Source organism: Stereum hirsutum, assembly GCF_000264905.1.
Source record: "Stereum hirsutum FP-91666 SS1 unplaced genomic scaffold STEHIscaffold_8, whole genome shotgun sequence".
NCBI lineage: Eukaryota > Fungi > Basidiomycota > Agaricomycetes > Russulales > Stereaceae > Stereum > Stereum hirsutum.
Genome location: NW_006763138.1, coordinates 853,259 through 879,257, shown reverse-complemented (window position 1 = coordinate 879,257; position 25,999 = coordinate 853,259). Strand labels below are relative to the sequence as shown.

At 51.2% G+C, this 25,999-nt stretch overlaps 11 protein-coding genes across 11 annotated transcripts; 8 read left to right on the top strand and 3 right to left on the bottom strand.

Moving 5' to 3' along the window:
* Positions 1–28: 28 nt before the first annotated feature.
* STEHIDRAFT_122007 (uncharacterized protein) lies at positions 29–2,242 on the bottom strand. The gene is made up of 3 exons (XM_007304831.1): positions 2,131–2,242; positions 1,887–1,964; positions 29–1,809 (listed from the first exon to the last, which is right to left on the bottom strand). Exons 1-3 carry the CDS (start codon positions 2,236–2,238, stop codon positions 283–285), a joined length of 1,713 nt encoding a protein of 570 aa, XP_007304893.1. The 5' UTR covers positions 2,239–2,242; the 3' UTR covers positions 29–282.
* A 312-nt stretch (positions 2,243–2,554) lies between these two features.
* Positions 2,555–2,886, top strand: STEHIDRAFT_157524 (uncharacterized protein; the record flags this gene model as incomplete). Its single annotated transcript, XM_007304830.1, has 2 exons — positions 2,555–2,669; positions 2,738–2,886. 2 exons carry the CDS (start codon positions 2,555–2,557, stop codon positions 2,884–2,886), a joined length of 264 nt encoding a protein of 87 aa, XP_007304892.1.
* Positions 2,887–3,586: 700 nt separating this feature from the next.
* On the bottom strand, positions 3,587–5,001 carry STEHIDRAFT_98322 (uncharacterized protein). Its single transcript, XM_007304829.1, has 6 exons — positions 4,661–5,001; positions 4,451–4,591; positions 4,241–4,385; positions 4,108–4,167; positions 3,731–4,054; positions 3,587–3,667 (listed from the first exon to the last, which is right to left on the bottom strand). Exons 1-5 carry the CDS (start codon positions 4,889–4,891, stop codon positions 3,732–3,734), a joined length of 900 nt encoding a protein of 299 aa, XP_007304891.1. The 5' UTR covers positions 4,892–5,001; the 3' UTR covers positions 3,587–3,667; position 3,731.
* Positions 5,002–6,149: 1,148 nt separating this feature from the next.
* STEHIDRAFT_147552 (uncharacterized protein) lies at positions 6,150–7,391 on the top strand (the record flags this gene model as incomplete). Its single annotated transcript, XM_007304828.1, has 4 exons — positions 6,150–6,174; positions 6,239–6,435; positions 6,488–6,658; positions 6,743–7,391. 4 exons carry the CDS (start codon positions 6,150–6,152, stop codon positions 7,316–7,318), a joined length of 969 nt encoding a protein of 322 aa, XP_007304890.1. The 3' UTR covers positions 7,319–7,391.
* A 210-nt stretch (positions 7,392–7,601) lies between these two features.
* STEHIDRAFT_147551 (Zinc/iron permease) lies at positions 7,602–8,988 on the top strand. Its single transcript, XM_007304827.1, has 5 exons — positions 7,602–7,779; positions 7,834–7,909; positions 7,966–8,432; positions 8,492–8,673; positions 8,742–8,988. Exons 1-5 carry the CDS (start codon positions 7,686–7,688, stop codon positions 8,925–8,927), a joined length of 1,005 nt encoding a protein of 334 aa, XP_007304889.1. The 5' UTR covers positions 7,602–7,685; the 3' UTR covers positions 8,928–8,988.
* Positions 8,989–9,511: 523 nt separating this feature from the next.
* On the top strand, positions 9,512–10,644 carry STEHIDRAFT_58548 (mRNA triphosphatase CET1; the record flags this gene model as incomplete). The annotated part of the gene is made up of 5 exons (XM_007304553.1): positions 9,512–9,731; positions 9,780–9,829; positions 9,898–10,177; positions 10,248–10,366; positions 10,456–10,644. 5 exons carry the CDS (start codon positions 9,512–9,514, stop codon positions 10,642–10,644), a joined length of 858 nt encoding a protein of 285 aa, XP_007304615.1.
* Positions 10,645–11,038: 394 nt separating this feature from the next.
* STEHIDRAFT_157519 (uncharacterized protein) lies at positions 11,039–12,866 on the bottom strand (the record flags this gene model as incomplete). Its single annotated transcript, XM_007304826.1, has 5 exons — positions 11,039–11,499; positions 11,564–11,708; positions 11,764–12,043; positions 12,118–12,300; positions 12,460–12,866. The coding sequence occupies 5 exons, from the start codon at positions 12,864–12,866 to the stop codon at positions 11,039–11,041; spliced, it is 1,476 nt and encodes a 491-aa protein (XP_007304888.1).
* Positions 12,867–13,070: 204 nt separating this feature from the next.
* Positions 13,071–16,056, top strand: STEHIDRAFT_131668 (uncharacterized protein; the record flags this gene model as incomplete). The annotated part of the gene is made up of 11 exons (XM_007304825.1): positions 13,071–13,280; positions 13,334–13,416; positions 13,473–13,681; positions 13,748–13,957; positions 14,014–14,122; positions 14,182–14,294; positions 14,352–14,599; positions 14,655–15,200; positions 15,259–15,540; positions 15,615–15,905; positions 15,991–16,056. The coding sequence occupies 11 exons, from the start codon at positions 13,071–13,073 to the stop codon at positions 16,054–16,056; spliced, it is 2,367 nt and encodes a 788-aa protein (XP_007304887.1).
* Positions 16,057–19,067: 3,011 nt separating this feature from the next.
* STEHIDRAFT_80143 (aquaporin) lies at positions 19,068–20,832 on the top strand. Its single transcript, XM_007304618.1, has 8 exons — positions 19,068–19,230; positions 19,391–19,446; positions 19,528–19,713; positions 19,777–19,815; positions 19,895–20,033; positions 20,141–20,212; positions 20,281–20,407; positions 20,495–20,832. The coding sequence occupies exons 1-8, from the start codon at positions 19,077–19,079 to the stop codon at positions 20,601–20,603; spliced, it is 882 nt and encodes a 293-aa protein (XP_007304680.1). The 5' UTR covers positions 19,068–19,076; the 3' UTR covers positions 20,604–20,832.
* A 1,180-nt stretch (positions 20,833–22,012) lies between these two features.
* STEHIDRAFT_157516 (uncharacterized protein) lies at positions 22,013–22,734 on the top strand (the record flags this gene model as incomplete). Its single annotated transcript, XM_007304824.1, has 4 exons — positions 22,013–22,205; positions 22,287–22,358; positions 22,428–22,554; positions 22,626–22,734. The coding sequence occupies 4 exons, from the start codon at positions 22,013–22,015 to the stop codon at positions 22,732–22,734; spliced, it is 501 nt and encodes a 166-aa protein (XP_007304886.1).
* Positions 22,735–23,612: 878 nt separating this feature from the next.
* Positions 23,613–25,524, top strand: STEHIDRAFT_58105 (uncharacterized protein; the record flags this gene model as incomplete). The annotated part of the gene is made up of 5 exons (XM_007304523.1): positions 23,613–24,183; positions 24,273–24,536; positions 24,599–24,807; positions 24,900–25,167; positions 25,253–25,524. The coding sequence occupies 5 exons, from the start codon at positions 23,613–23,615 to the stop codon at positions 25,522–25,524; spliced, it is 1,584 nt and encodes a 527-aa protein (XP_007304585.1).
* Positions 25,525–25,999: the final 475 nt, after the last annotated feature.

Sequence of the window (25,999 nt, the reverse complement as noted above, 5' to 3'; positions counted from 1 at the left end):
ACCAGGGTCTTGAACATTAGACCCAGTGAGAAGATATCGGTACATAAGTGTTACGGTCATGTAAATACAGGGATATTACATAGTGTACAACCAACTTGAAGAAACAAACAGCCGACTGTGGAAACCAGGGAGCTGATGGTCTATAGCACAGCATCACCAACACTATACACAAAATTTCCGCCCAAGAGGTATTATATATACACAAACGATCGCTAAACCAAGAGAGCAGCGCAGAAAGCGAATGATAGTCGTCCCAAGAAAGCAAGGCACGAATCTTACGCTCTACCCCTCTTCCTCATCTTCGCCCTGTCCCGAATTCCCAAGTTCAGCCTCTTCCTCTTCTTCCTCTTCTTCTGCCTCTTCTACCTCATCTTCGCCGTCATCTTCGTCATCGTCTGACAAGTCGTAATATGCCACCTTTCCCATCGACTCGAGCAACTCAATCGTTTGATCACAGCCTTTCCGATGAACCAAAACGGAAGCCACCGGATGGCCGACCTGCTCCCTGGAGGAGAGGAACCGTTGAAGCGCGACGCCGGAAAGACCGGAGACTCTGAACGTAGATAGAGCTGGCAGAAGAATAGAATCGGGGGATGAAGAGGTGGATTGAACGATGGCCGTAGAGTCCATGTAGGTGCCACCCGGATCATTCGGAGAGGGATGTGAGCCGCTCGAGATGTCAGAGTTTGGGAATATCGCGTCAAACAGCTCTTGTTTGACAGCATCGCCGGTGAAGTCGAGATCCAGCTGGACGAGCTTGGGCACCGTCTCCAGGAACGCCTTCCATGTGTCGACCACGCATTCAAGCGCTGTGATACGAAGCTGACGAAGTTCCGGGAAATCGTGAGATCCCTTCTCGGATATGAGGGAGATGAACGAGGTGGCGTCTTGTTCCGCAAGCTCGAGCGTGAGCGACTGGACGGCAGGTATGTGGGAGGTTCGAATAATGGCGCAGGCGACGTCAGCATCGACATCGTTGAAAGAGATCTCGATGAGGCGGGGGAGAGGGATCGGTTTGATTGTCCATGGACCGTTGAGTCGCGGTCCACTATAGTGCAATGTCAGACGCTCGAGATCGGGACAGTTGCGAAGTATGGCCTCCCACTCCTCGACACTAGGTCGGACGTTAAGGGCGTGAAGTGCAAGCTCCAGGTTCCTCAAGCCCGCTAGGTACGGCGTGAGTTTGATAGACCATGCCAGATTGACGCCAACGAGGGAAAGATTGACCAACGACTGCGTCTCGTAACGCACGACGAGAACAGGTGCTCGGGTCGTTTGATTGACGAGATTCCCAGTGTCTTCCCACATTTGTAGGTGGTATAACTGAAGCGTCTCGAGGTGCGGGACGGCGGGAAGGGTGTGTAGGCGATCTCGTGCTCTTTGTTTACATTCGAGATCGGAGACTTTGCATAGGAACGTGCGCATGCGATAAGAGTTTTTGTGAGCGAAATCGAATACTTCGTCGAATTCTTTGATTCCAAGGGTGAAGCCAGGTTCGTGCTGTTTTCGACCGACGGTCTCCATCATAACGTCGACGAGTGCTCTGCCGGAACGCCTGACGAACTCGTTACATTTGTCGATGTGCGATGGCTTGCGCAGACGCAAGGTCGTCCAAATACCAGGAGTGTTGATAGCGACATTCCGCCAATGTGGGCAAACATGCGAGACGATGACTTCGAAGGAGAGCTCGCGCTCGACGGTCTTTCTTTTGAAGGGATGTGCGGAGTCGATTCCGTCAGAGAAACCAAACAAGAATATGCGAGAGATGAGCTCGACTGGTAGGGCGTGAATGGTAGCGAATGATTGCGACTGTGGATCAACAATGGGCGTCGAATGCCGCGGAGTAAGCGAAGTGATGGCGGGAAAGGAAACGGGAGCGGACTTGCCTGATGTGGTACTGGCCCCATGGCGAGCTTGTTCACGGCTTGGTGAGATGCAACAGGGATTGTAGAATGTGAATTATCCTGTATATGAAGGAAAAGTCAGCAGAGGGTGTAGCAAAAAGTGAAAGACCGTGGCGGACGTGCTCCTACGGCGGGAGAGCGTCGGGAGAGCGCGATCGACGAGTGCATGTTTGCGCGTGCCCGCCTGGCCGTTTGGAGCAGGAAATTGCGATGGACGAATGCGTACGGGAGATATAGCAAGACTCAGACTTGCAAAGTTGTCGGATACAGCATATGTTGGGTCTGGATGTTGAGAGGAAGAGGCAGAAGGGATTCCCCGCAGACACTCTGCCATTTGTGGTTTATAAAGTGCCTCCGTTCATCTTCGGTCAAGCTTGTCCAGACCCCGCAAAAAGCCGAGCGCTCCTGTCAGCGCCTCCGTTTTACGTATGCGAGAACCTCATCTTCATCTGGTCAATCATTTCGAACTCCGAGGTCCTTCTCTGAAGGCCTTCTTACTTCCTGATTGGCGTGTCCATCCATCTACGAGGTACGTTCATTCACCCAGACCACCACTAGAGCTCTTAAGTACTAGACACAGGGCGCGACTCAGGATACATCATCAGCCTATGGATCCACGGCCTTACTTGTGTCCGAATTATACGCAAGCCATGGCCAACGCGAGTTCACCAAAACCACACATTACGCCTATGGTCCAGTATGCAGACCTCCATTTATTCCAAATGGATTCATCGACACCATCTATCCTAATTCTTACGGTGAAGCGTACGAGACGGATCAAAACACGCGCGGCCTGATATTGCATTCCCCTGATATTTTGCTGCTATCGCAAGCGGCATCATCTCCTGAACGGGGCTCTAACAAACGCCTGAAGGTCGCGAGGCGCTATAGCCCCGGCAGAGTGTATGATGACGTCGTTACCTTACTCAAGATCGAAATCTACGAAGAAGACACCCGAGAGGAATCGAAGGTGCATATGTAGGCGGGAGGCATCGATGGAGAAGCGGAGATCTTGACTTGGCTTTCACGAAAGCGTCAAACTTCCCCGCCCGATTCCATACAATGTATGTAGGACGCTGTAGACATCGGTGCTGATCGAAAGATATCGTCCCTGCAGCTCAGTCAGAGCGGCGCTAGGCGACAGCCATGTTTCCGGACACCATTGACTCAGAACTAGAGAGGACGAATAAGTGTGCAGCTCATCCAACTAGACTAGGGGTACCAAATAGTGGTCAAAATGCACACCGTTGGTGACACCCATAGAATAGACGGAACATATGTGCCGGTTTGGACGGGTCTCATCGTTATGAGCACTGGGATTCCGGTACTTACCCCGTAAGAGGCATGTTGACGCTGTCAAATACGCTATAGAGTGGTTACCAGCCTGCGTTGACGTACGGGTGGTTACTTCGTGTGATAGTGGCTGGCGGCATAGCGTGCCTGTGGAATCATATGTTGGGCCCATGCACACTTGGTTAGGCCGGTGGCCATCTTGGACCTCGACAGACCAAAAGCAAGCACTGCGTGAACTCAAGGCCCTCATGCCCTCATGCCAGCCACCCAAAATTATGACTCAGGAGTCAGCGTCGAGGTGCGGAGGCTCGTGCAGGCGTGCCATCACTCTCACGGACGCACTGAATTGTGAAGACCCGCAACGGACGGTGAGCAGCGAGATGAGCAGGGCGTGTATTAGCGGCGGAATTACAATAGGCATGCCGATCTTCTCCATGAGCCACAGCAGGCGACGCCAGTACTCAACGGACCTGTTGGGAAATCTTCGGCATTAGATAACAGCCTAACATTGGATATAATACACGTCCACTTACCTCATTTATATTGCCCTCGTTCGATCCTTAGCTTTGCCTGCTCTATTGCCCTGTAGATATCTCGAGAAGAGGATAGCGGGAGGTCGAACAACGACAAAATTGGTGGGACGGCCTTTCGAGTGAGCAGGACTTGTGGCTCGTGAGGAAGTTCGTCGCCTTTAGAAGCATCCGGTTTTGTTGCTTTGTTCAGTGCTTCGGTGCGTGAGGCAGCAGGCGGTAGTGGCGGAGCGTGCGCAACGTATATCTCGTCTAGATGGCGTGAAGGCTCAGGCACGATGTAGCCTGCCTTCATGAGAGTATGGAGGTATTCAGACGCCCGATATGCTAGTGGAGGTCAGTTGGCTGCAGCGCTTGTTGGAACAGAGGTAGGTGCAAACCTTTGTAGTGAGACCACGCACGCCAGACACAAAAGAAGAACGGAAGATTTGGTATGATAGCTAAGGAAGTCAATGTGCTAGCAGTTATCACAAATGAAATGCGTATCTTTGCGCGAGCGATGAGAGGACGTACGAACGATCATGAACGGAGCAGTGAAGGGCGCAATGATGGCCCATGTCCAAGCTCCTCTGAGGTGCTTTGGTGACCGTCGTGCAACCAATGCTTCTAGTTCTTTAATGGTTGCCGAGCCGGTGGATTTTGGGTGTATAAGTGGTATCTACCAAGGTTATGGAGAAGAATTTAAACACGAAGGTGAGACTGATTCATTGGAGACAGACATACTGTGATTTTCTTCTGTTCTTTCCCAGGTGCTCCTGCTAGTTTCGAGAGACTTGGACCGAGAGAGGGATCGAGACCGTTCAAAGCCAATTCCTCAAACTCTACACGGTCCATTATTCGTTCTCCGTAAGTGAAAACCTTGAACTGAACAGACATCCACGGTTAAGCTATGACCTCATGGAGAGAAGAAACAGCGCGTCGGAATGCACCCACCTTCCAGTTCGTCGGCGGCGCCTTTCCAAAGCCTGCCCAGATCCCCGACGCTTTCAACTGTGCCCATTTTGGCCAGCTTTGCTGCTGACCTTCTGGTGGAGGTGGAGTTTGGAAATGGTAGTAGACGAGAGGCGATGGTGCGTGCGAAGTGAGTTTCGTGTTGTGAACTGTAGTGGTCAACGGCAGCGCGATGATTCGCATAGACAGTTTTTTCATGGGTACCATAGACATTACGGACAGCAAGCAGAGCGATAAATACGAAACAGATGTCTAGTGGTAAAGGATACAAAACAGAAGGTCGTGCTGTGGCGAGCACTCCAATAACGCCAAGCAGCAACGCGTACCGCGGCATCTCTAATACGTCGTTCCCACGCGTCGCGCGTCGCGCCACGGGGTCGAGATCGCGCTCGCCACCCTCACCGCACTTTCAGTGCAACCACCATGAACTCGCCACCCGAGCCAGCATCCCCCATCTCGTCCGAATCTTCAGACAGCCCGTTCAACGATGAAGCTCCGGCTCTGGCCATACCTCCAGGCCCGCCTGCGAGCTCAAGCTCTGCCAACAAACGAAGGCATCCCGCAGGACCCGGCGCGCCATCTAGCGCGCGCGACTCGAAGTCTAGGAGGAGAGACGAAGCATCTTCGAGGCGAAGTGGACCTGGGGGTGGAGCTGGCGGAGTGCATCACAGTGAACAAAGGGACGGTGAACGTGGATCTAGGCAGAAGGAGGAGTTCATCGACGTGGGGTTATCGGAGCAATTGAAACGGAGTATGTTTCCCTGCCTGAATTCATTACTTCGCACTTCGTACCGACATTCCTATCATCTTGCAGAGATTGGAGATCCGTTTGATGAGGATATGATCAAGAACGTTGCGTAGCTTCTGTCTCTGCACAAATCTCTTCCTGTCGGTGAGTGATTCGACCAGTTCGATAAGTATTATTGCTTAGTGATTCTACATAGTTCTGTTGTAAGATAATATGGCCAAGATGTGAACACGTGTGGTTGGCAATCATCGTAATCCTGCACAATTCCGTTCATGCTATGCGCTGTAACACTTCCCTTTACTAGAGTGGCGTGGGTATTGCGCCCCTTTCCTAAGCATGGCTCTATCTCATTGAATTTCTAAAACCCTTGTCGTCGTCGTCCTCAGTCACTTACTTCAGTGTCAGATACACATCCATGCATCCGATTAACCCTCCTGGTTTCTCCTCCCACCCACAATTGCGCCTATCTAACTTTGGCAACGATGCGAAATTGTGATATCTATAGCGTTGTATCTGGGTCGAGCTGGTCCTTCTATGTCTCTAGACTGCTCGTAATGTCCAGCTGACCGCCATCTGACTCGCCAAAGGATGCCCGAACTTCCACCGCTCCAAGCATATATTGCTCGATCGCAGCTACGAGGATCGGCCTTGTCCCAGACCTGGCGAACGTCCCGTTCACCTCTCTTCGCTTTAGGCCAGCCCTTCCATATCCCTGGTTGAGCTATGAAGGAATATCAGCACCTCACCCGTAATCAGATCCCTCCTTACTCCGCATGCTGCTCCTGCCAATCACTTCTGATGCTGCTGTCTAGAGGAACAGGTTGACCACTTTCTCAAACACGGGTATCTCGTCATCAAGAGCGCTTTTACCCCTGAGAAGGCCGCAGAATGGACGGAGACGTTGTGGGTTCGTCTAGGATTGGACCCGAACGATAAGTCCACTTGGGACAGGGATCGCATACATATGCCATGGCATCGACGGGAAACCGTCGCGTCTTTTGCACCGAAAGTACGCCGCTCGACTGTTCCCAACATCTATTGAACCCTGACCGGTATGTCAGGCGTGGGGGGCAATCACCGAGTTACTCGGTGGAGAAGAGCGCATCGAGGAATCCAGCAGTGCGTGGGGAGATTCATTCATCGTGAACCTCGGGACAGCGGAGCTGGAGAAGGAAGCTCAGGATATCGACCCGAGGGACCTCGATAACTGGCACGTTGATGGAGATTTTTTCGTACGTTGCTGCTGTATCTTTCTCCATAACTATCTACCGGATCAGCTAGGCTGAAACGACATGACCTCATCGGCCTATTCATAGGTGCACTTCCTAGACTCTCCGGAGCAGGCTCTACTCGTTATCCCCATCTATTCGACCATCCATCCAAGGGGTGGTGGGACCTACATCTGTCCCGACGCAATGCCTTTGACCGCCAACTACCTCGCCCAACATCCTGAAGGCGTTCTTCCGACCGGAAAATCCTTCACGCCGTCGACGTCGACATATGCAGATCCCAAGGACCACCCAGAGCATTGGTCTCATTTGGAGACAGCGAATCGGTGTCATGAGTTCGTGGAGTGTACGGGAGAAGTCGGCGATGTCGTCCTTCTGCATCCGCTCATGTTGCACTCCGCCTCGAAGAACTATTTGCGTATACCGAGGGTCATAACGAACCCGCCCGTGTCACTCAAGCAACCATTCAAGTTTCAGCGCGATGATCCCGAAGAGTACAGTTTGGTAGAGCGGAAGACGTTGAAGGCACTGGGAAGGGAGGGCTTAGATTTTACGCCCACGACGGAGAGGAGGAGGGTTGTGCCGTTGAGGGTCGGAAACCAGGAGAAGATGAAGGCGGAGGAGCTCCGTAGGCTTCAGGCTTGGCGAGAGGTGAGGGAGTAAGTAGTTGGATGTTGTGGGTTGTATCAGTATTGAACTTTGTATCACACTATGCTCTTCATTTTTGAAATATCATTTTTCATGCGACCATCTTTGCCGGAACGCGGAGATATAACTTACCTTGTGCTCGGGCGCTCCAACCGGTGTGGCGTAAGTGTGGCTTGACGAAGAAAGAACTTGGAAAGATCCGGCATCCGCCGATATGAACTCCGTGGACGGCGTGTCACTTCATCATGCCACGCATCTTTGTTTGGCGCCACAACTTCACCGACTGCGCCATAGTGTGGCAAAAGTTTGCTCTGTAGACACCAAACAGCTCTCTCGGAGCTTTGGCTGAACGAGAGTACAGCAGGAATACAAGCTAGCCAGCATGTCTCCGTTCTCCGCCTTGCTGATAATGTCAGCTCTGCTAGGCCTAACATCATTTGGAACTGGAATGCTACCGCTGAGCATCTCTTTCTCTCGTTCGTAGGACGGTTCTTGCTTTTGTGTCCGATCTGACAAACGGTACTCTCCAGGAAAGCACTTATCTCAGCTATCTACCCTGGGCACCGGTCTGTTGCTTGGAACCGCACTCGGCGTCATTCTGCCAGAGTAGGTCCTCCTCGCCTTCTTTACGCAAACAAATTATAACTCGTTCTAAATCCTAGAGGAATTGAAACACTATCGCTCGCTGACCCAAGCTCCGAGCTTCCAACAACGACGATAGCACTATCTCTCCTTGTCGGCTTCTCTCTCATGCTCCTCGTCGAACAACTAAGTGGTTCACACTCTCACTCCGACTCTCCAAACGACGACCGTTCCAAATCCATCGCCAACGCTTCCAAATCTCGTGACGGCGAAGACCAGGTAGAATTTGATGTCGAACTCGGAGAATTAGAGGACGAACAAGGCATCCCACGCCGGCCCCATTCAAGGTCTTCATCGCCTCCGCGAGACCGTGAATCAGAGTCGAACAGAGTACCAAAGCAACGACCATTTACACTGACCATCGGTCTCGTTCTACACGGCCTAGCAGATGGTCTTGCCCTTGGAGTGTCGGCACTGTCTTCTGCGGATTCTACAGTATCGTCCGATCTGTCATTCGTGGTGTTCTTCGCGCTTGCTATACACAAAGGTTCGTTTGACTTTTCCTCACGAGAAATTAACTCGCTGACATCTCTGCCCGCGGGTTAGCTCCTACTGCGTTGGCATTTACTACGTCCCTTTTGGCCACATCACTTCCTCGCGTCGAATGTAGGAAACATCTTGCAGTGTTCAGTGCATCAACGCCTATAGGTGCCATCGCCTCCTACGCAGCATTCTCCTTTGTTGGAGCCGGCGACCCTGTCAGAGTCGGTATAGCGCTTCTGGTCTCGGTATGTATTTATCACCATACATGATTCGCTTCACTGCATTGATGCTTACATGCTTTATGTACTGACAGGGAGGGAGCTTTTTATACGTCGCCACCGTCCTGCAACCAGTGTCGCACAGCAGCTCTTCTACGAATTCGCCTCAAGAGGAGACGAGCAAGCATGCGCGGCTACTGTTGCTGATGTTGGGAATGTTTGCGCCTTTCGCGATAGGTTCTCTTCTGGAGCATGGGCATGATCAGATTGGTGCTTCTTGATGCTGCGGGACGAGAGGTGTTGTGGACCTTGACGTTTGATACGACGATATCCCTGTATAAGCTTGGCATGAGAAATCATACACTCACGTCTTCGAGGAATCATTATTATGAGCATCGCTATCCGAGTCGTTTTCGTGAGATGTTTTCTTTTGTACGTGGCGGATGCAAGTCAACGTGGCGTAAATTTGTATGCGCCACTCTGCCGAACAACTTTTTGGCCCGACGCGCCTGCTTGACGCATCTCTCCTGCCTGCTTCCACCCAAACCGTCGCCATACTCATCGGCGCGCACGTTATCTTTGACCGTTATCTCCTCAAGTCATGGATCCACACCTACAAATACAAAAGGATCACAACGGTGGTCGCGACTACGCCTCAGGCTCAGACTCAGACCCAGAACGTCGACCCCACAAACGAGCGCGCCACAGCTCTTCACCGGGTCCTCGCTCAGACTCTTCCAACACCAATAACAAACCTCCACCGCCGCGACTCTCATCCATCGACGACAAGCCCATCAACTCTCGGACGAACGGAAACGGAAACTGTCACGCGTTATCATCAGCTGCTAGTACCAGTAATCCGTCTATGTCACCCGGAGGATCGCAGCTTCCGCCGCTTTCGCTTTCGTTCATTGGCATTGAGCCACTCGATGAATTCATACTTCATGTTGCGGATTGGGTGCACGAGCTGATCAGGTCAAAGCCGTCGGATATGAATGGTGCGGTCGAGGTGGAGGCGAAGATTGGGTTGTTGAAGGACAAGGCTTCTGGGAGGAGATTGAAGTTGCCCGTGCAGGTCGAGACGGGTGAGTGTTTGCATCTAACGGCAGGCTTTTTGCTCATTTTATGTGCAGTAATAGTTTCTGATCTACTCGACTACCGATTCGAATCCAATATGTCTGCTGTACGTCACATTTCCTGTCTTTGTTGGCTATAAAGCATTCAGGCTTGTGCCCCTATCTTCGACAAAAGAAACAACATATGCACTTCAATACTCTTCTCAACAAACTCAAAACAGACTCTACTCTACCGGGCCATAAATCCACACCACTCTCCTACAACCATCTTCATCTCACCGACACCTTTTATCCATCCGAAAACCCAGGCGACAGAGAGAAGATACGCGTCACGCGGGACCAAAAGACGGGGCAGGTGCTGGAATGTATGAAGAAAGTGAGACTGGGAAATATGGACATCTACAGCCCACAGCGTGCGGCGGACTGGCGCATTAGTGTCAATATTGAGATACCAGGTACGCCACCCGTACGGTTTTGTTATTCTTCAGCACAGTATGCTCAACGCAGGGTGCCGGTCTTATTCAGTATCACATCCACTGGGCTCTGCTACGCACACGCGAAAGAAGGATCGCTTGAGTTACTCACATGAAGAGTTCAGCATCGACCTCACGCAAGTCACATCGTCTGCCGGGCCACATTCCCCTGTAAGTCTCTATAACAGCCTCTCCCTTAACTCTCTCAAAGAGCTATATTACTCCTTTTAATTTTCGCTCATACTTCACTGTGTCCATAGCCCGAACTACTCCACGAGCTAGAACTGGAATTCGCTCACCCGGCCGTTCTCCTCTCAGCCGCTGCAAGTCGCGGCGACGAGTCCTTACCCGAACCCGAACGCTACGCCTTCGACGAACTCATGCGCGCTTTCGTGAACAACGCTCGAATACTGGTCCGGAATGCTAATCATAGTTTCGTTCAGTCATGACCCTCCAACACGCTCTGTATTATGGTTGGTCGGTTGGGTTTGTGGGTGTCCTGGCGACTTGAGTGCTTATTCATTTTGAGTATTGATTGTTATCGATGTTCCGTGAGCCGTGTTGCGTTTGAGGTTGGTGTCCTGATGCAGTATACTATGGGGGGCAGAGTGAATAATTATCACTTGTGACGACATGACAGGCCGTGAAGAGAACGTAGAAGTACACCAAAAGACCGAAAGCAAAACACAGCGTAGTAGAATGTAGTCCCCAAGACGCAAGCTCAACGACACAATGGCCGCCATCCTGTAAGCAGGATACACGGCAACTTCGGAGCAAGAAAGTAGCGATAGGGCATCGCCATATTCCCAGAGAAGAGACCTTGGAAGTAGAATCACAGCACACTCAAAGCCCAACGACCTCGACCTGGTCTCCATCGTCCAGATCCGCTTCAGATATTGGAGTCTCTGGGTCCAGCTTATCTCCATCCACGACCAGTCTCGGTCCCACACCTGCACCACTCTTCCTCCTCGCGCTCTTTCCCTCAGGGTACTTCTCGGCCAATCCAGCCCTCTTCAAGAACGCTTTTACGATTGCGCCGCAAGTCGTCGTGGGTCGGACAGTGAGCGTAATGTTTTTGTTCTTGGTCTCTGCCGAGCGAAGAACAAGTTTGAACGTTTCGTCCTCTGTATCGTCTTGCGACTGGACGTCAGAGTCAGACTCGTCCGAATCTCCGCCACCTGGTTGCAGAGAGGGTGCGCGTGTGTTGTGAGATTGGGAAGTCCCGTTGACATGCGACAACGTAGTCGGCTGGTTGTGCTGTGGATTTTCGCGTATATACTCGAAGGTTGTTTTGGTAGAAGCCTCTGTCGAAACCCAGAGCGTCTATCTTGAGTGATCTGTCTGAATGAAAATTATGCAGTAGCTCACCCATCTCGGCTTCAGCCCAAACTTTGAGGCTGTGGGGCGTTGCACCTGCCACGACTCGAGAGCGTTCGTAGGTCAAGACAATGTTATAGTCTAGCATGTTTTTCTCGTCAGCTATCTCAGACAATAGTCTGTGGAAGTTTTCGTGCTGAAGTATCAACCCGTCAGTTTGGCACTCGGTTCAGGGCTGTCTTACGACGTACCCGCTTCATTGTAAAGGGGAAAACTTCCGGCTTTTCGCCAGTGTGCAAAGGATGAGGTCTCCACTTAACCCTGATAGTCACAGTCTCTGGCCCTCCGCCCCGGTCATTGTTCGCATCGGATTTGTGGCTGTTTTGGCCTCCCTCGAAGGAGCGCTGTGACTGCTTCTTTACAGCGCTGGCGATCGAGGCGAACTCTGGGTCAAGGACTATAGTGTCCGTGGAGTCGTCGAAAGAAAAGTTCCCTGGTGATGGTGCACGTGGTGTGGGCTCTAGTGTCTGTCTACAGAGATATAAATGTGTGTGCATGGCCTTGGTGAGCAAGTGCATGGCCCGTCTGTGTCGATGGTTACTAACCTGACGACATTCCGAGCGTTCTGTAGCTGTTGCATGGTTAGTTTAGGAGGAGGCGTGAGCGAGCGAGATCGACTGCGCTGGCGCTTGTTCGACTTCCTCGAGGCTTCGATAGAGTCATGTCTCTGACTTGTAGGTGGGCCATCTAGGACCTCTAGATCATCATCAGAGTCGGAAGACAGTATCCTGAAAGAAGTGAATATGTGGGTGAGCAGTTCTTGTCACATGGATTATTTTTCAAGCAAAACGCATACGACGAGCATCAGGTCAAGATATGGTGCAATCCGGTATGTGATATGTTGACAAGCCCGGAGGTTGCATGAATGGACACGGGACGACACTCACGTTACACTACTCTGCCTCGTCCATTCTGGCAAGCTGTTTTGAGTTTTCTTGCCCTTTCTGTCTCTGTGGGCCTTACGTTTCTTTCGTGGCGTTGACCCCTCTGATTCTGAAGAGCTGACTTCAGCAGCAGCGTTCTTGATTTCTTCCGCTGAAACAAGACAGGCGTTACTGAGGAACAATTGGGATCGCATAGATCGAAAAAGACCTTTCTCAATGGTCTCCAGTCGTTTCCAGTCTTGTGCTGTCCGTGATCTGTTTCGCATGAAAAGTTGGTCATCGTTGTCGAGCTCTCGCTCACGAGCGCTTTTCGCAGCAGGGGCCGACGATGGCTGTGATGCAGACTGTGTGCTCGAGCTGGCATTACTTGCAGGACGATTGACAGCGCGGGGACGTGGACGAGGCGGCATCGTTTGAGATGATGGTGGTGCAAAGGAGGTAATGTATTCTGTCCGTTCGTGTCGCCGCAACGAGCGAGCGGAACGGAGCAGAGCGCTTCGCCACTGTCACGCGTCGCGTCGAAAACGCGCCCGTGACAGTGCGTCACACGCTGTCCTTCAGCGCCAACCTCTCCTGAGCAGGTCAGTTACTCGCTCTCACCGTCGCTCACACTGATGGCGGAACCTCCCATCAAGTTCAAACGGTCCAAGACGAAGCAGACGACGGCAAGGAACAGGGACTCTCCTGCTCCCAATGCCGAACACGTATCTGGTGAACCCGCCGACGACTCCCCCTCTCCCGCCGCACTTGCCACCAAGGTCAGGAACAAGGCAAAACAGCGCGTTAAACCCAAGACCACACTTAGCTTTGGCGGCGACGACGAGGTATGTTGCTGTGTATAACATAGACAATCTTCATCTTATCATCTATGCCTCAGGACGGCGCAGAGACTTTCACTGTCAAAAAGTCTAGCCTCAGTCGTAAGCTTACACTCGGCGTCCATCCTGCACTGTCCCCTCCGTGAGCATCTTCGGCTCTGATCGCAAGGCAAAAAGCCTCACTCATGTCGCTCGAAGTAATATTTCTTCTTCCTCCGACCAAGCATCTTCATCTCGGTCTGGAGGGGTTGTCTACGATGAAGCCTACCTTTCCCAGCTCAAAGCCAGCACACCCTCCACCCGTCCACCGCGGCCCGTGGACGATAGCTCGTATGATGCAGATGTAGCCATGGCAATCGATGCGGGTGCTATGAATGAGGGCGGCGCAGAGGAGCTGCAGCCCTTTGGTGAGTGATTCGCGAGAGTTACTTCAAATCTATCTTGACTAAGTCGAAGTGTCTTGGACCGGTCAGCGGCGAACGAGACTGTCATTCCCTCAGAGTCCTCGGTGACGGCAGCGAAGGAGAAACGAGAGCGTCTTCGCGCTAACAAACCAGCAACTGCTACCAATGGTGAAGACTTCATATCTCTGTCGGTGACCAAGCGTGCGGAAGAATGGCAGGGCCCTCATCCTGAGAGTAGATTAATGAGAGAGGATGACGATCTCGGAGAGGGTGATGACGGTATGCATTCCTGCTTTGGGGTTCTTTACCTATTATGTTGAAGGCGTTTCTTGCAGAGTTCGCCGAGTATACTAGCGCCCAAGAAAGGATTGCTCTAGGCAAGAAGTCAAAGAAGGCCGAGGCTAGCAAACGAAGAGATGCCATGAAGGAACTCATTGCAGACGCGTGCGTGTCGGCTGTTTGTGGTGCTATGGCCAGACCCAACTTGACTGTTTTTTTTTCAGCGAAGAAGTCGATGACGAGACCAAAGAGTGGGAAGACGAACAACTTCGAAGGAGCGGTCTTTCCATGGATCAAACCACCGTCTCAGCCAAGCAGGTCTATGTCCCCACACCGAGTGAGCCTCTTACTCCTGATATCGCCTTCAACCTCACTCATCCATTTGCCTTCGTAGTACCAATGGTGACTCCGATACCCACGCTGGACCCTGCTGTGGAGCAGCTTACTCGGGCAATGACTTCTTTGACGCAGTCTCACGCACAGAATACTGCCACTCTTGCCTCCTTAGGGGCGGAACAGGTGGAGCTAGAGAACAAAGACAATGAGATGCGTGAATTGATCACGGCTGCTGAAAGCAAGCGAAGTTGGTTCGTCGCTTTCCGCGACTGGGTCGAGAGTGTCGCCGCCTTTCTGGACGAAAAGGTTAGTTCCTTTGCGTCGAGATCTCCTGCTATATGTGACTCAAACGCGTTCACAGTACCCTCTTCTTGAAACCGTGGAGAACGAGCATATCTCCCTCATGAAGGAACGTCGCGAGATGGTCAAGCAGCGGCGCCGTGCAGAAGACGAAGACGATTTTTCAATATTTCTCGGATCATTTCCCGTTCCTCCCGAGGCAGAGGAACTGGACGAGTTGGGTCGCCTAGTCCCCCATCCCAACTCATTCGTAGCAAAGCGTGAGCGAAAATCAGCCCGCGTCGCACGTCGTGCTCGACGTCGGCAACGGGCCTTGCCTAATAGCATGCACAATGAGGAAGGGTGGTCTACCGATAGCACTTTACCACCATCAGACGCGACGGACTATGAGGTCGCCACCGAAAAAATGCTGGCTAAGAAGGACCAGATTCTGGAGGACGTAAAGGCGGAGGACTTTAGAAATCCGAATATAGGCATTGGGAAATGGTTTGACGAGTGGCGGAGGAGATATGAGGTGAGCTATACGCAAGCTTATGGGGGTCTCGGGCTAGTCGGCGCGTGGCAGTTCTGGATTAGATTGGAGATGGCCGGATGGAATCCCCTCGAGGTATGACATTTTGTTCAAGAGTTTGTCCTATATTGCACTAACTATGTTTATTGGACAGGATAATGCACAAAACCTGGACACTTTTCAGTGGTATACGCAATTCCACCATTACTCTCGTCCAAGAAATTCAGACGACCTTTCTGATATGGATGAGGGGGACGAGCTGGGTCCTGATGGCGACTTGGTGCCAGAGGTGCTCGGGATGGTCATCATACCTCGATTGAAAGCCATCGTTGAGGGAGGTGCCCTGGATCCTTACTCTGAGACGAGCATCAGCCGTTTGAGAGACTTGGTGGATGGTATCAGCCTTTTCATCCCAATTGATCATCCTAGATTCCAGGTGAGACCTTGACTTTACCTCCATCGCGAGACCTAAGCTAAGCCTATCTATTCACGTGTGTTCCCCTCATCTAGCCATTCCTCTTAGCGGTTTTCAACTGCTTCAAGAGGGCCGTCACCGACATGGAGGCCCTAGAACGTCAATACCTCGCCCTAAATAGCCCGACGTTCGACCCAGAGGCCATGTCGGCCCGAACTCGTGTGCTTGCTCGCCAAAGGAAACTTCTGAGCAGCATGATCAAGTGGCGAGAGGTCACTCGCGACACATTCAAAGTCGGGGAGCTTATCAAGGAGTTCGTGAGGGAGTGCATGACGAGGGTGGCGGAGACCGGATGGGACATCGGAGGGCAGAACAGTATGCACAAGGTGAGCTTTCACACGTCTTCCATATGATGGTCCAGAGTGGGACACTGTTGGACGATGCTGAGTGGTTTATTCCTACGCCTACTAGGTTGTGCGTATGTGTCCGAGGGAGTTACTTCCACATGGTCTCAAGCTACGCATGAACATTCTGTAATAGTGGGTCAGTTTCTGTCTGTTGTATTGTTTACTGCCTGTCTCCGGAATCACACACGCACTCTTGAGCTACGCGCATCCTGCGACATTGTACTTGTATTCGAGCTCGCCTAGAGTCCGCATGATATATACCACGGATCTCCATACCCCAAATTACTCCCCACATCTTTGCGGGTAGTAGGGGAAATGGTTGGGCAGACGTTGTAGTTAAAACCCGGACGTTCACTCATAGAAGTGTATTGGACATCAATGCTGCTGATCGTACGTGTTGGCATCCCCTCGTTGTATGTTTCCCAATAACGTCCGGGAAAATGGAGATGTGAAGCATTACTGACCCGCGCGCAATTGCTTCATGGCCCTTTCTATGCGTGGCGAGGCTCGTTCCGCTGTCAGACATGCCTCTACTGTGAACAGTACGAGCTTGAACGTTCGCTTCCCGAGCTCGATTTTACTGTATACATCTATGTTGTCTCGTTAGGTGCACATGGTCGTTTCTCACTGAATGCCGACAGGGCTGACGACAATGATGATGATGATGCTCGAAACGTCTTCACGTCGATATCACCATCGCCCCACCCGAACACACACAACAGGACTGCAGGCCACGCCATCGTCTACGTTCGAACGGATCCATACGCAGCCCCTACGCGTGTTGGCACCAGGCGACAAGTTCAACTTTGTTGCCATATCGGGTTATCTTCTGCGCGAACCTTCTGCTAGCAGCTTGCTTAGGAGATTGCTCTGCTGCATACTGGGAACCTCTTTTCTTGTCATTCGTGCTGACGAGTCTATCTACCGCCGTTGGAGCATTATATCACAAGGGGATGCGGCGTTTGCCTCCCTCCCTACACGATGCCCGATACCTTCACTAATGCTCCTTGTAGAGCCTAAAGTGGATGGTTCAAGGCCTTTGTGGCGCTTGGATGAGGTACGAGGGGACGAGTCCACCGTCATACTTACTGAAGTTTCTTGGCGAAAGCGTCAGATTTGCGCGGCACATTCACTGTTACCGCTGCGTACGAGCAAGTGGTTGCCATTCAAAGTCCTGTGTGTGGGGGTGAACATGTATTTTAAGCCTCTACACTCAAATAGGTCGGATCATGGGTCTCCTTTGCTCACTCGTGCTCTCCGACCAGAATTAGAAGATGGGCGGATAGAATGGCTATCACGGCCGCTGCCGTTCTTCCTGATTCCAAATAGTTGCACAGTGTCAAAGATCTCTGTGGCGTAATAACGTTGAGTTCTGCACCTAAGCTACAGTTGAGCCTGTTATAAGCTATTCTGGAGCTTAGATATGGGGGTCGTCGCGCTGCATCCTGCATGTTCTGTAACATTCAATTGGTCCGTCCTTCCTAAGCTTCAAGTCATTCCTATTCCTTGCTATCTACCGTGATTGTAGTGGAGACTCTTGGTGTGCCGCACCGGCTTGCATGTACATTGATTGATTCGATAGCGCGCCACCGTCTCCGTTAGGATGTATTGTGCATGAACGATCATTAACAGGTTGTATCTTGGGAATCGCACACATCGAAGTTTACTTCATCGCAAGCAAGTCGTAACATCGGAATGGCCCCGGGAAATTTGTCGTCTTGTGTGGCGTGCTTCCACTTCTGCGGTGGATTCAGTTCCTCCGGCAGACCTGAGTAATGGGGCTACCTAACTTATGCACTCGGGAATACCTGATCTTCTAGGTTGAAATACAATCCGAATACCGTCCGGATAGTGTGCCGGCGGCTTGATGGGTCATGTTGTGCTATTCTGGTGACTGGGCGATATGGTTGATTGGCTCAGAAGAGGTACGCCCGGGCAACTTCGTTCGCGAACATGTTCCTTCGTATCGTTGGCTGATTTTTGTCTGAATGTTGCACATCCTTTTCTCCAAGTAGGATTTTCCACAAAATAGCGTTTCTATGAAATTTGAGACCTCCCTATCATCATGCCTTGTCGATAGAGAATTGTATCAGAGAAATGTCGGCATTCGAGAAGGTGCGCATGACATATGTTTCTACTTTCGTATTTGATGGGCTCTGAATGTATCAGTAGCAATGCCTTAACTTGTCCTCGAGGGTCCAGCTCTTCGTGACTCTGACTGGAAATGTCATACGTCACTGGTCACCTACTTGGAATGGGAAGAACTTAGGTGAGCTCAGGCATGGACCCCAGCATTGCAGGCCTGTGCACCAGGCCATCATGGCGACTTGCATCGATCCTGTTCAAATCACTCAACATTCCTATCCAGGCGCAATAATAAGCTCTGTGCATCGGTGGAGTAATCCTCATGTCTGGAAGCTCACCCTCAACGGAAGCTCACTCTCAACATTACAATGTGATACAACTTGGATTCTTCCCCGTTCCCGTGCCCCATGTAGCCTGGCACAGATAGATTCAGACTTTCACCCTACTTCAGGATATATCGTCGACAGCCAAGACATACGGCATGTCTCGGCGCGGAGGATTCAGATCCACATCATCGAGAGACTGGCTCAAAATAGCAAAGTATCTACGCATGTGATCGAAAGAGTGCTAGATATTCTATGCTTGACTAGCGCCATTCGTCCTCGAGCAGTGGGGCCAATAGCTGACTGCAACCTTTTCACAATGATGTATATAAACCATGACCTCTGCTCTAGGTCTCACCGGTTCCGGTACTCGTCCAGAGTTAGTTCACTGGCTTTGTCTTCCTTCCCGCCTCCTCCAACAATCTACACATCGCAGCTATGTCTTTTGACGAGGTCAAGCCACGAAAATCGTCCTCCGCCGTCCACGATGACAGCGTTGGCCATGTCGCACGCGCCTCTAGCGACACCAAGGTGGATCGAAGGAACAGCACTATCGTCAAGGACGTCGAACATCATGCTGATTTCGAAAAGCACCCCCCGGACTGTGATGCCTGCCAAAACTACATCACGCCTTATCCCAACCACTGGTCCAAGTACCGGTGAGTTTCCGTCGTGGATCTTCTCATCTTATGCTGCTGTGCTGACCGCTCAAAACCCGGATATGTTTCTTCTACTTAGGGAAATGATTCGCGAGTACGCCGCTGAGATGCTTGGGACTATGGTCCTCGTCCTGTTTGGGAACGGAGTCAACTGTCAAGTCGTGCTCGGTAGCAATACCAATGTGAGCGCCACAGAGAAGGGTGACTACACCTCCCTGTGCCTTGGCTGGGCATGCGGTACGTTGACTCCTTCTTTCGTATAAGTATTATACCACCATTTTACTTCACGATATCCAAGCATTGCCTTCCGTCGTCTTTTTCTTGCTGCATTGTTTTATCCTACTTCATCAAACACAATTGGTCTCCTCCAAATTATACTGACATTTGCTTCTATCAGGTGGTGGCCTCGGCGTTTGGATCTGTGGCGGTATCTCGGGCGGTCACATCAATCCAGTTGAGATCTCCATCTTTCTTCTCTACTATGGCCCATCTACTCACAAATCGTTCTCGCATACGACATCATTCGCCATCCAGGCCGTCACTCTTACCCTTGCGACGTTCCGAAACTTTCCGTGGAAGAAGGTTCCGGGATATATCTTCGCTCAGTTTCTCGGCGCTTGGATCGGCGCTATGCTCGTATTCGCCAATTATTTCCATGCGATCGATGTGTCGACTGGGAGGACGACACCTGGAACTGCGTCGTTGTTTGGTACTTATGCGGTGAGTTTTTTTGTCTGGGTTTAACTGTTCATCTATTCAACGACCAACGATCATCATCGACAGCTTGATTATCTTCCGGCTGCTGGTTGCTTCTTTGACGAGGTATGTACCGTGGTGTCATCTCTTTGATCACATTGCTAATGCATCGTTCACACAACGTGTGGATTGTTGTTCCATGCAGTTCCTCGGCGCCTTCATCTTGGTTTTGGTCATCCTGGCGGTGACTGACAAGAGGAATGGACCGCCTCCGGCAGGAATGGTCCCACTGGTGATATTCATTGTCTTCTTAGGCATCAGTGCCGCGTTCGGAATGCAAACAGGTAATGTTTGAAAATTGGGTGGTGTCTCTATCCCTCGGTCTCGATAGAGGCATCATTTTCATGATTGACCAATCAATACTGACCACTCTTTTGCTTCGATATTGAAGGCTTTGCGATAAACCCTGCCCGCGATTTTGGACCGAGGGTCATGACAGCAATGATGGGCTACGGAAGGTCCGGTATGTCCTGCCTGTCAACATCGACTTTCCAGCCATTCGGTCTAATAAATCTTTACCCAACACGACAGTCTTCACTTTCCGAGACCAGTACTGGCTCTGGTGCCCCGTCATCGCGCCCATCTGTGGCGGAATGGTCGCCGCCTTCGTGTACGACTCGCTCCTCTTCCTGGGGAGTGAAAGTATTCTCAATAGGCCGTAAGTACTCATATCCTTCTTTGTGGCATTAAGAGTGATTTATTTATGACTCTGTATCTTCGTTTGTTGTTATCGCGGGGTATATAGGAATGCCGAGGCTCGACGCCTCCATGTTCATGCCGCTCACGCTCAGAAAAGCACGCCGCACGCTGGCCTTGGGTTGGCGCGCGACCGCGACGAGGCCGACATCGTTTGATCACCAGAGATCGAAATATTGTGATCATTGACTCCGTTATTTCCGATGCACAGCTGTTTATGTACCTCTATTTCTCTTCCCCGAGGTTTTGTTTCGCGCAGCATACACAATCTCTCTGGTCTTTGGTTTTGTTCAACTGTCTTTGTTTTTGGATGGTTGCCTCCACATGGTGTTGTATTTGTGTTTCGTGCCTCTGGCTTGTTGGCGGGTAACGCACTGAGTCTGCTGGTTTCACTTTTTTTGTTTGTTTCTCACGTCTCTTCACGAAATCCAGGATGCATGCATCTTCCTTTCTTTCTGGTCTCAGGAGTCATCGCATCCGGAGGGCTCTTCTTCGTGAAGTCCAAAAATTGCTATCCGAAATGGTTCAACCAGTGCGAAACGATTCCGAACCAAGCAATACGTGGAGAGAAGATGGATGACACCAAGTCGACAAAAGCAGGCATCCAGCAGACACGGCTGACTCATGCGTAAGAGCCAGATGCTAGGTGTAAGCCAGGTAAGTTTGTTCGTGAACATGTACCTTCGTATCATCAGCTGACCTCTCTCTGAACTCTGTCTATCTTTTCCTCTAAGCATGTGGACGGTTCAAATCAGCCTTTTCATGGATGAAGTTAAGAGCTTCTTGTGGTCAAGATTTGTCCAGATTGAATGGAAATAGAGAGTCTTGCGGCATTTGCCAAGGCACGTGTGGCATCCCTTGCTATTTCTATGTTTGATGGTCTGAATGTAGCACAAGCAGTGCTTCGACTATCCTTGAGATCCATGCTCTTGTGTGAACCAACACGGAAAGGTGGTACGTAACTGGCCGATATCTGGAATGCGAAGGGCGTAGCTGGCCTAAGGTATGGGCTCTAGCACCCAAGCCTGTGCACCATGCCATCAACGCAATGATGGTTCATCGATCCTCCTCACGGCACTTGACCTTCTCATCCAGCTCCTCGAACAGGCTTTTTGCTTAGGTGGGGTCGCCCGCACATCTGTGGATGCTCACTTTCAGCAACACAGTGGGATAAGACTAGCCCTCCCCGTTCCCGTGCCCCATATAGCCTGACGCAGTCATGCTCAGACTTTCACTCTACTTCAGGCCATATTTTCCACATACCAGAGACATGGCGTTCGCCGGAACGGAAGGTTCAGATCCTCAACATCGAGAGTCTGGCTAGAAAAATATAAGCATCTACGAAGTATCTGTACATGTGAGAGGTCGACCATCGAATAATTTATGTTTGACTGACACCAGTTGTCTTTGAATAGTGGGACGGATGGCCGACTGCAACCTGCTTGGGAAGTGGCATATAAATCACATTCTTTTCTCTGGGTCTTACCCGGTTCCGGTACTCGACCAGGGGTAGCTTGTCCGCCCTTCACCCCTTCCCATTCCCTCCCCCAATTTATTCCTATTAATTATGTCTTTCGACGAGGCCAAATCACGCAAATCTTCCTCCGTTGTCCATGATGACTGTATCGGATATATTGAACGCACGTCTGCCGACACCAAGGTCGACCGAAGGAACACCACCATTGTCAGGGATATCGAGCATCTTTCTTCATCGTCATTCTGGGCATCGGCGCCGCCTTTGGAATGCAAACAGGTGAGATGTTGGTTCTCGGTTTGGTTGCCTCGAAGGAGACATTGCGTTTATATTTGCTGACCGCGTTGTTGCTTCGACATTGATGGAGGTTATGCAATCAACCCTGCTCGCGATCTTGGACCGAGGGTTATGACAGCTATGATGGGCTACGGAAGGACAAGTATGTCCGATCCGTCCTCTTCGATGCGGTACTCATTCACACTGACCACGTTCTATCCCTGTGTGTTAGTCTTCACTTTCAGAGATCAATATTGGATCTGGTGCCCCATCATTGCGCCAGTCTGTGGTGGGCTGGTCGGCACCTTCACCTACGACTCGCTCCTCTTATTGGGGAGTGAGAGTATACTCAACAGACCGTCAGTCCAAATGGATTATTATTTTCGACGGTCTGTGGTCCTTCACTGACTATTTTCCCGTGGTAACACAGGAACGCCGAGGCCCGACGCCTCCATGTTCATGCAGCTCACGCTGAGAAGAGGACGCCGTACCCTGGCCTTGGGTTGGCACGCGACCGTGACGAGGGCGACATTGTTTAAGCCTTGGAGTGATTGTTAACATATTAAGTATGCATGTCTGATACACGGCAGTTCATGATTTCTCTTTCTCGAGATTTTGTTCCACGCGCCATGTATGATTTCTCTGGTTTCTCGGGCTTGTTTTGTTTTATTCAAATTTCTTTGGTCTGAATACTTAATCTACCTTCGAGTAGAATCAGGCCATGCTCTGAGTATTGTGGTTGTACTATCTCCTTACGTGTCCCATGAACCTCTTATCTCACGAAAATCCGGGATACTTACATGCGTCTTCTTTCCTTTCCAGTCTCCGGAGACTTCTCTCTCGAAGGACTTCTCTTAGTGAGATGTGGTGCCCTCTATTTGAAATCTTTGAACCAGCATGAACCAATTCCGAAATGAGCAAATGTCACAGCGCCACGACGAGCAGATGGAAGACACAAAAGCAGGCAACAACTCACACAGCGCCACCTGGTGCGAAGAGGGTGTCACGCCACCGAGCCATACTCTCGGTGCGTAGAAAGGGGATACCATTTCGGGACGATTTAATCACTCGTCAATCCGCCGTTGCCGCTTCGATATTCGCTGGCACTTGTTGCAATTGACCGCCATCTTATCTGAGGCTCAGCTTGGGTTTGTCTCGATGGCCCCGTGAAGTTTCTGCGTGCGTACCCAAGTCTGCCTCTACAAATAATATCCAGGGGGAGATAGGCAGGCTGTGCGCTTGTCAGGAGAGAGAAGCTACCCTTGTCGGGACGCTTACATAACCCGTCGAACAACTGCACGCCGTGCGTGCTGTCGAAAACGTCGAGCGCAGTCCCCAGCCTTCGATATCCTCTCCTTTTCCTTCCCTCCTTTCTTTCCTAAATAGCCCGACCGATAACTTTACTTTCCCCGTCCTCATGGCGTCCGCCAGGCGTTCATCTTTCAGCTCGCTCTCTTCCGGCCGGGACTCGAATACTTCCTCCCGGTCTCCTCTCATCGGCGGCGATAACGACGTCGACGGGACTTCGAACTCGCACCTCATCCTCGTCCACGACGACTCCGAAGAACTATCCAACATTCACTTTGACTTTTCCTCAGACGACGATGACGACCTCTCCGACGCACTTTCCTCCCAACTCGACCGCATCAAAGCGTCATCCATCCCGCCTCTCCCATCCACCCTCGTCCTCCTCTACCTCCTATCTCCCCTCCTCAGGCTCGGACCAATGCTCATCCCGAGCGCCGACATACCTCTGAAGTACTCCATACCTGCCGTACTAGTCTTCGCACTCTTCGCGCTCTTGTCGCGACAGCTGTGGTACATGCTTGCGAAATATGTACGCAAGGCGGATCTGGAGGAGGTTGTGCTGGATGCGTTTGCGAGAGGGAGGGGGAGCTCGAAGGAGGGGAAGAGGAGGGTGCTTAGAGCGGGCGTGAGGGTTGTAGGAGCGGCTTTTGCATGCATTCTAGCGACGGTTTACCTACGTCGTCAGTACCTTTACTTTGCTATACCCTTTTATCTATCCTACCTCTATCTATGCATCATATCAACTAATGCTGGCGCACGACCAACTCAGAATCTGTCGACGTGATACTCCCATTACTACCGCCGAAAGTGTTACTACTGCCCTCACGCATCGTCGTAACTCTGGTGGGAGCCCTTATTGCACTTCCGTTTTGCATGTGTCCTTCGCTCGCGGCAAAACCTGTCGTTTATGCAACCTGGGCGTCGATCGCGAGTTACATCGTTTGGTTTGGATTTGTGGCGGTTGCGCATGGGCAGGGTACGCTCGTCGTGAACCAAGGATGGTCAGAGACGGGAAAGTTGTGGCATGGAATTAGTTGAGTATCCCATATCTCCACTTGAGCGAAGGTCATTAACGATTTTTATGATACATTCCAGACGTTATCGCGTTTGGTTTTGGATCGTCTTGGACATTGCCCCTCTATGCATCTTTGAAAGGCACTTCGACTCTCTCAACTTCAGCAACGAAGAAGAACCGTCACTCGTTTCAATTGTTATCGCTTATTTCTATCGGACTTGCCGTGGCCCTCACCCTCCCTCTTTGCTTTTTTGCTGTGAATGTTACTTCTCCCGTAAGTTCCTCTCAGGTCAATATTACTTTCGCCACCATATTCGCTCTCGAACGAACGGACCACACGATATAGCACATCCACTAATGCTCTGGAATGATGATATACAGGAAGATCCACTACCTTCACCCAATTCTATCATCTCCGTCATGAATGCTGCCACACTATTCCTCAGCATCCCTCCGATTTTGTTGACCGTTCCGCAATTGCCTGCGCCCGGTTCCATTCGCCGTCTAACACAGAATCTCCCGATGATGTCGAAGGGACTCGTATATTTGCTTGTTGTTTTACTTTCTCTGCTGCTTGGCGGGTCCGCTTCGGCCGTCATCAGCGATGTTCTCATCGTTCTCGCGCTTGTAGGATCATATATCGTGCCATGTAAGTTCACACCCCTAATCGAAACCCAGAGCTCGAATACTCCCAAGGACAGTGTCACTGATTCTCAACCCCTATTTTTGTACAGCTCTCATCCACATCACCGTCCATCACTTCAAAAGGCCGCTCTCGATCGTCCTTCCCCAGGGTCCCTCAAACGGCAACGGCAACGGAACGCCTCGACCTCAATCGCATATGGCAGATCCAGCGGACGAGCTATTGCAGAGGAAAGAAAGGACGTTGCAGAGGAGACGCCTCGGGCGAAGACTGGCGTTCGATGTGCTGGCTTGGGTGGTGGTGCTGCCCGTGGGTGGCGGTGGCGCGGCGTGGGCCGTAGGACGATTGCTCGGGCACTGGTAGCCCTTCGGTTGTTGGATCGTGCAATGTCGAGCCTTTTTTTTTTTGATTGGAACGCGCTGATGGCTTCCGAATCGGGATAGACGGTGTATAACTTGTATAACACGCTCGTTTGGGCGCGATGTCGAGTTTGTTCGCGGACTCGGGCCTAGAGATGTAGTCTTACTTCGTGTTCTTCTAGGTTTTTTTGTGTTTGTTTTTGATTTGTTTTTAGCTACGACTGTGCCTCCTTTTTTTCATCCATCCGCATTGGGACTGAGTGTATCAATACTCTGCTCTGAACGTCTCGTCTCCTCGGCATCGCTTCGGCTGGGCGACCTTCCTGTACTTCTCCTTTCGCTCAAGCTCTTGCATTCGTTCTTTCTGAACCGTTTTGGGCCGTTGTGCGCTTCCTCCGAGCATCCGTCAAACTCGCGCAACGGCTCCGGCCAGATCCGCGGCCTTTTGGGACTTCTTCTGTGATCGTTCACTGTGATAT

What these genes read in the sequence shown, in the direction of transcription:
- STEHIDRAFT_122007 (XM_007304831.1), bottom strand. Translation starts at nt 2,238, where the DNA reads ATGGCAGAGTGTCTGCGGGGAATCCCTTCTGCCTCTTCCTCTCAACAT. An exon ending in TGAGTCTTGCTATATCTCCC is followed by an intron (nt 1,965 to 2,130) that starts GTACGCATTCGT and finishes CTTCATATACAG; the next exon opens with GATAATTCACATTCTACAAT. An exon ending in TGGGGCCAGTACCACATCAG is followed by an intron (nt 1,810 to 1,886) that starts GCAAGTCCGCTC and finishes GTTGATCCACAG; the next exon opens with TCGCAATCATTCGCTACCAT.
- STEHIDRAFT_98322 (XM_007304829.1), bottom strand. Translation starts at nt 4,891, where the DNA reads ATGTCTATGGTACCCATGAAAAAACTGTCTATGCGAATCATCGCGCTG. An exon ending in TGCTCCGTTCATGATCGTTC is followed by an intron (nt 4,168 to 4,240) that starts GTACGTCCTCTC and finishes TGACTTCCTTAG; the next exon opens with CTATCATACCAAATCTTCCG. An exon ending in TGCGTGGTCTCACTACAAAG is followed by an intron (nt 4,055 to 4,107) that starts GTTTGCACCTAC and finishes GACCTCCACTAG; the next exon opens with CATATCGGGCGTCTGAATAC.
- STEHIDRAFT_147551 (XM_007304827.1), top strand. Translation starts at nt 7,686, where the DNA reads ATGTCTCCGTTCTCCGCCTTGCTGATAATGTCAGCTCTGCTAGGCCTA. An exon ending in CGCGCTTGCTATACACAAAG is followed by an intron (nt 8,433 to 8,491) that starts GTTCGTTTGACT and finishes CCCGCGGGTTAG; the next exon opens with CTCCTACTGCGTTGGCATTT. An exon ending in GTATAGCGCTTCTGGTCTCG is followed by an intron (nt 8,674 to 8,741) that starts GTATGTATTTAT and finishes ATGTACTGACAG; the next exon opens with GGAGGGAGCTTTTTATACGT.
- STEHIDRAFT_80143 (XM_007304618.1), top strand. Translation starts at nt 19,077, where the DNA reads ATGATTCGCGAGTACGCCGCTGAGATGCTTGGGACTATGGTCCTCGTC. An exon ending in GTGCCTTGGCTGGGCATGCG is followed by an intron (nt 19,231 to 19,390) that starts GTACGTTGACTC and finishes TGCTTCTATCAG; the next exon opens with GTGGTGGCCTCGGCGTTTGG. An exon ending in CGGGCGGTCACATCAATCCA is followed by an intron (nt 19,447 to 19,527) that starts GTTGAGATCTCC and finishes TTCGCCATCCAG; the next exon opens with GCCGTCACTCTTACCCTTGC.